Raw genomic sequence first — 7,011 nt, 5'->3', positions numbered from 1 at the left:
GGACTTGTATTCCTGAAGTTTTTCAGAAAGAATTTCTATGAAAAATTAACAAACTAACAAAGACGTAACAATATGATTATCAATTATATAAAAAGCTAAAAATAGAGATAATGGATTGGTTTTGAATTCACAAGCAATATCTGTGGTCTGAGGGCTTTTTGGTTTTTTAAGTGGACTGCTTTTATATTAACAAAATTAAATCCTTTTAAGTATATGCATTATAATCATTTCAATTCTTCGATTATGAAAGGCAATATTATATGACAAATCAATAATTCCACTTGTGTTTTTTATTAATACCATACATTTATTAATACCAGTAAAGTAATTTTGACATAATAAAACTGGATATTTACAGTTTATAGTTATGTTGGAGAAAGGTCTGAACATGCTTATTCTATTATAGAATCCACCCCTCTCCTAACGGAGAAATTAGACTTACCCTACGAGGTGGACTAAACATAGAATCATTTAGAATATGGTGAAGTTCTGCATCAGCAAGGTCCTTGCAGCTTGGAGAGTACTCAAGTTCACCAATGTCCAAATTTGCAAAACTTGACTCATTTTGAAATGTAGAAGTTTGTGAACTTGAAACAATCCCATCTGAATATCTGAGGACACAAAGAAAATTAACTTTGAATGGAAAAATTCATCTGAAATAGCTTCACTTACTAATTTAATTAAAAATAAATTAATGCAAGCCAAAGCTTCATACAGAAATAACAAAAAAGCAAAACACAATATAAAGAATGAAGTTTTTGATATTAGATGAAATTTAAAAACTGCTTAATAACAATTGACAAAGAATATTTTTACTCAAGATAAAAGGTATAAGGACACATTGAATATCTTAGTTTAAAAAATTTAGACTAATGTCATCAGTTAAAAACTTTCTCTTTTTTTACATAACATATTACATAGCGATTTATTAAGTTAGTTACCTACCTTGCCAAGTTTGTCTGAGTGTAGGTTTTAATCAAGTTTGATAAAGAAATACTCTGACCACTGCCTATTACAGATACCATGCTATTGTTCTGTTTCACAAGATTCATTGCATCTGCCAAGTTTAGCTTGGAATACGTCTCAAAGATCTTTGGTTCCCTAACACGATGATCACGTGTGAGGAGAGGCCGGATGAATCTGTTGTTATAGTGCCTAAACCTGGCAAGAATACAAGATGATCAAAATTTTTAAATACTATAAGTAGCACACAAATAATGAGACATTTATCTGTAATTGAGATGCATTACACTCATTAAAATGTTGTAAGTTTGATCCTCTTACTTGTAAAATACTAAATCCTTGCTATGTAAATTTTACTATACAATATTAAAAAGTTCTTTTTCACAAATATGAATAATCTATTCATACCTCAAATTATTCATACATTTGAAATTTGTCATGATAAAGATTTATATTAGGTGTGTGTGTCTATATATATATATATAGTAATATAGTACATGAATATAACATAGGTTTCTGTCTTCTGATAGTGTTTTTATTCAAAATGTATTTATTTGTTTTTAATACATGCAGGGTTCACGTAAAAGATGGTTTAGAAAGCCATTAAGTTAATCATATTTCAAGTTAACTTTGTTTCTTGATATTGTCAAGCATAAGTACATCCCATTAATCACCCCTGGAGAACATTGCTAAATACCTAGAGAATAACTTGTCACATGGTAGCACTAATCAAATTGTATAAATACAGGGTTTCTTCAAATATAAAATCAAGATAGAGCAGATAGACAACAGAGAGAACCTGAAATTTAGCAATAGGACTGAATCTCTAATCCAGTGAACAGGTACACACTGTTTTTGTGTTCTTTGACTTATTAAATATTGTTCATTATATTTTTATCCAGTATCTTTACTCCACTTATTATAGTCTCAGTTAATAAGCATCCTAGTATTACTCTATAATTCCATATCTTGATTGCATGATCTATCTGATGAAGTTCACATCTATATTTATTCAAATGAATATAACAAGTACAGTACATACAAAATTACTAAATCTATTCTTTCCATATGGCTACGTTTGGTAGAGTAATTCTAATAACATCATTTATATAAACAAACTAAAACATAAAGAAGAATATCTATTATATATAGACATTCAAGTAATGCAAAATTTGTCCTAAAAGTTTTTTTGTTACTATTTCTGATACACAGTAGTTAAACTCAAATTTATTGTCATTATTAGGCTAATTATAGTGCATTGTAAGCTAGTGAAAACTTGTCATAACATCATGATGATGCAAGATGTAGAATTTTCATGAAAGTGAAGGCCTATATAGAATCTGAAAGCCTCCTGTATTATGTATAAAACTAGGGTGCATACAAATACCAGACTGAAAAAACAGTTGAGTTATTGATTCAGTTATTAAGCTAAACTATGAGTCAGACAGCATGTTTATTATTGATTGATTAGTGAAGAAATCCTTTAAGTGTATTTACAAGTTAGTTGTGCATCAGTTTCAGAATTTGTATTGAAACATTATTTATGAAGTTAGGCTTATCAGTGAATAGCCTGCATGAAGCATTATTAAAGAAACAAATTACTTTATCATTATATGTACTGGAAAGTGCATTATCTTTACTAGATGATACAAAAGAACCCACCTGATGATAGAACACCTTACAACATTAAAATCATAAATAATATTCAATGTTAAACTGGTACACAATTAAATTTTAATTGTGTACCAGTTTAATGTTGAATATTATTTATGATTTTAATTTTATACACAAGTGCCAAAATACTATAACCTTACAACATTTTTGTAAACTAATCTATATACATATATGCTTCTATGTCAGAAACATAGAGGAAGATTGTAATTACAAAAAAAACTTAATTAATCAGATTACAAAATGTATTTTTTTGCATTCAAATTATTGCAATGTGGTTTTTAAATTTAAAAACCTACATGGATTAAAGTCTTAAAATATGAAATATTAAAAAATATTTTAAATATCCTTCATTTTTAATTTATCAAGCCTCAATTGTATTCATTTATTTATCACCTTATATGATTTTGAATTTGTATAGTTATTAATACAAATTATTATTGTTAACATACTTATCACGTAGGAGATAATTCCCAATTCTGTGGCCTGCAATATCTTCAATTCCTGCCATTAAATGATCTATCAACTAGAAAGAAGACAGAGACAAAAATACACAAGAACATTAAACTGTAAGATAAAAAAGGAATTTTTCTTTTTGAGTACATTATGGTTAATAAATGTTCTATTTTATACATGACCAAACCTTCAACTAAGTTCTAAAGTTTTTATAAAAAACCAGAGTAATCAATAAAACAGCTGGTGTTTTTCTTCATAGAACAAGATTAAATAGTTCTTAACAACTTGTGTTCTTACCCTTGTATGTAACCTTTCATTCATAGAGGGTTTTGTTTTATTACTTCTTGGAACTTTCAGTAACTTTACTAGTGGTCCAACTGTTATGCCCTGCAAGAGTAGATATAAAAAAAAAGAAAGTAATCTTAGCACACGTTAAATTGGAAAATATTACTTAATATTAAGTTACATTTTTCCTTTGTGATTTGAATATTATACTAAATTCAAAAACATACTTAATTCCCACATTCACTGATTATTCCTTTCAGAGCCACAGACAGTCTTTTTATGTGCCCTGGGCAAGTTTATATAGTGTATAAGTCTACCTAACCCTTTCATGGCACACATCCTTGCTGAACAAATTTTATATTCATGGTTGCTATTCCATCAAAAGCAAGTGTTTTCATAACATAGGATAGTTAATAAATATATTTTAAAGATAATTGCTAGAACATAAATGAATTACTGAACAAATAAATGTTCCACACTTAATTACAATAAATCTCAGTTTTTACTTCACTTTACAGCAATGACAGATACAAAAAAAACAAAAAAAAACAGATTACCCGATTTTGTTCATATTTGCTGTGTATAGAAGTGATACTTTATTGACTCCTTTTCACTGAAGATAAAGGTAACTTGACTAGGATATTTAAAAACATAGATATTACAAATAAAGTATTTACCTAAATGAGATGGTAAATACCACAACACTAGAAAATATAAAAATAATTATGATGATATATGTTCTAACTTAAGAATGAGATGACATAGCTGAAGAATAAAGAGTGAAGTTGGGAACTTTAGTTATCTTGCTTAATTTGGATGATAAGTTCAAATGGCAAGTTTTTCTATTTGCCCTTCAATCTGTATAGTTCTGCATAAATTATTGAATAACAGGCTTAGCACTTGTACTGCACCTTACCCTAGCTACAGCTATGATTTTTATAATAATGATGTATTTTTAGCTGCGTCACAGTGGCTCATAGAATGGCTCTGAATTTTTCACGTACAAACTTTTAGCTCTGTCATCTCTTAATCAATTTGAGATCTAATTACAATTTTGGACTCGGGACATCAAATCCTTTCCATTGTTATGTCTAACCATGCCAAAGGTCTCATACATTACTTTACTCTAATCCTGCCTAAAAGTAAAAGAATTTCAATTTGAGGGTAGGCTAGTAGAGATCCCAATGAGTAATAAAATTGAACTGGGTATATGCATGCCTTACATTTGGCATTGTTGGTGCACAAAAATATAGCTAATAAAAAGGAAGTAAAGGTCTAACAGATTAATCTATTCTAATCCTGCCTAAAAAAATTAAGTGTCGCAGCTATTGAGGATTCCCTCTTGTCATCCATTGAAGTTACAGAAAAGTAGGAAGAAAAAATGTTTTTGATGGAATTAAACACAACAATGTCATCTCAAAATGGTAAAGTGGAATTAAAATGTAAACAAAATTAAACTGAACCAAAAAAACTATTATTATTGCACATTTAAGTTTACTGTAACGTATGTGTGCCTTACTATACCTGAACAAAAACAGTGAAAAACACCATAACTATAATGGTTGTAACCATTATCTTTTTGGAAGGAATTACATCTTCTGAGATAACAAGTACTAGTGCAAAGGCCACTGCACCACGAAGCCCTCCATATGCCATGATGAACTGTTCCATCCAGTTCACTTTGTGTATTCGAAACATGTTCAAAACCCAGGTCTGGATTACCACACCTATTTCAAATAAGATACAACACAATTTTAGTTAATCAAAATTAAAAGACAACTTCAATTAATCACCAAATATCTAGAAATATTTTAGAAGTACTTGTAGTTTAAGAACTAATTTTGGTCTGCTTACTAGAAGAAACAAAGAATTTTCAGTTGATTAAAATATATTGAAATATTTTTACATAGTAACATTTCAAGAATGAGGTCTTGATCACCTTACTTCAGAACTGAACAACATATTTGACATTTTTAATGAACCAAAAAATTATGAGAATTTTGAGCAAAAATTTAATATTAAGGTCCAGATTCTACATCAAATAACTGAACAAGAATACACACAAGTTCAAATAATAAGAGAGGTAAAGGTGTTTTAGCAGAGCTAGTACAAGGCCAAGGTATAGATCTCTATAGATTGGCATGAAATAATATTTAAGAAAATCTCAATTAAGCAACAATAGAAATAAAGAAGAAAAAAAGAAAAACATATCTTGATTTACATACCCATGGAGTAAACAAGGTCCGAAAAATCTTCAATTAAATAATTTTGAAGTACATAAATAATTCAGAACAAAGGTCTACTTTAAAATAACTTGTGATCACACAAAATAGAATTATGAGAAAATAACTGTAGTATTTTTGAGGCAAAGAAAATATCAAATCATTTTTCTTTAAATTTTCAATCAAGGATATAATAAACAAAAATTAGTTCAAATATTATTATAACTCATGGAATGATGAAACTTTTCATTAAAGGTAGACCACGTATTCACTTTAACATGATATTTGCATTTATAACATTAAAATTTTGTTTATATATGTGTGTGTAAAGGAGTGATACTTTATGAACTCCTTTTCAATGAAGATAAAGGTAACTTGACTAGAATATTTAAAATTATTGAGGTAATATAAATTGCTTATTTGGGTTTATATAAATGGTGAAATCATCAGATCTTGTGATGACATGACAAAGTTGGAATGCAAAGACTTAAATATTACAGGTAATATATATAACATTTGAATATATTATAACCATTATTATGGAAAAACTATTTTTATATTAGCTATAAGCCTGTAGATTAGTTTAACCATAATATATTATATTATTTTGAATTTGTTCAAAATTTTTAGAATAATGATATACATATGAAAATCTACAGTTAGCTTGGCTATTCTCACTGGAGGAAGTTTCTGTCTGTCACTTTGGTTTTTAAATGCCATAGTAACACACACATCCATGCACAAATAAGTCCTCAAAAATATATTGTTAAAAATACTAGAATTTTCAAAAGGAAATTTAAGCATTTAATATTAGACTCAGATAGAGCATTTGCAGCAACTGAGAGATTAAAAAGTATTGTACTAGGATAAAATATCAATAAGAACAATTAATATAACAGGATAATTTATTCAAATAATTTTAACATCAATTCCAAATAAGTTCAGAAATAGTGATATTAATGGAGCAGGGTAGTACTAATCAATGATAGTGCACTGTGTGAGATATAAATTTTGCGCCTCATCTGAAAAACATATAATCTATCCTAGCCTTCAAAGATGCATACTTGCACCCAATACAGAGTCGGTACGTAGGTGCACTACTCGAACTACCCTTGGTACGCCTGGAATTAGAATACCAATAAAAAACTGTTTGAAGGCAGTTGCAATTAAGAAAATGGTGAACAGGAAAAGTTGCAACCAGAAACCCTAATATTTCATCTGTGAACATAGTCAAGCATTTAAACTGCAAAGGAACAGAGAAGTTGGAAAAAACAATATGCTATATACTAATTAAACAAAAATGTTTTCTCTTTTCTCTCGTCTGTGCACTCTATCAGATCAGAATAATCCAGGGGTTTGTTACATAATTTTCTATAGATAACATTTCCAGTGATGTCAGTCTTTCTTGGGACAT

General features: G+C 28.7%; 1 protein-coding gene across 1 annotated transcript; it reads right to left on the bottom strand.

Moving 5' to 3' along the window:
- Positions 1 to 425: 425 nt before the first annotated feature.
- LOC106477666 (sodium/hydrogen exchanger 5-like) lies at positions 426 to 6,796 on the bottom strand (the record flags this gene model as incomplete). Its single annotated transcript, XM_013938209.2, has 7 exons — positions 6,662 to 6,796; positions 5,601 to 5,627; positions 4,900 to 5,102; positions 3,388 to 3,477; positions 3,087 to 3,160; positions 946 to 1,161; positions 426 to 611 (listed from the first exon to the last, which is right to left on the bottom strand). Coding segments are annotated over exons 2-7 (773 nt in total), but the record flags the coding sequence as incomplete, so codon positions are not given.
- Between the last annotated feature and the right edge of the window lie 215 nt (positions 6,797 to 7,011).

The sequence above is a fragment of the Limulus polyphemus genome, unplaced genomic scaffold, assembly GCF_000517525.1.
Source record: "Limulus polyphemus unplaced genomic scaffold, Limulus_polyphemus-2.1.2 Scaffold76906, whole genome shotgun sequence".
In the NCBI taxonomy this organism is placed as follows: Eukaryota; Metazoa; Arthropoda; class Merostomata; order Xiphosura; family Limulidae; genus Limulus; species Limulus polyphemus.
Note: the sequence above shows the minus strand (reverse complement) of the source record. Positions and strands in the feature narration are given on the sequence as shown.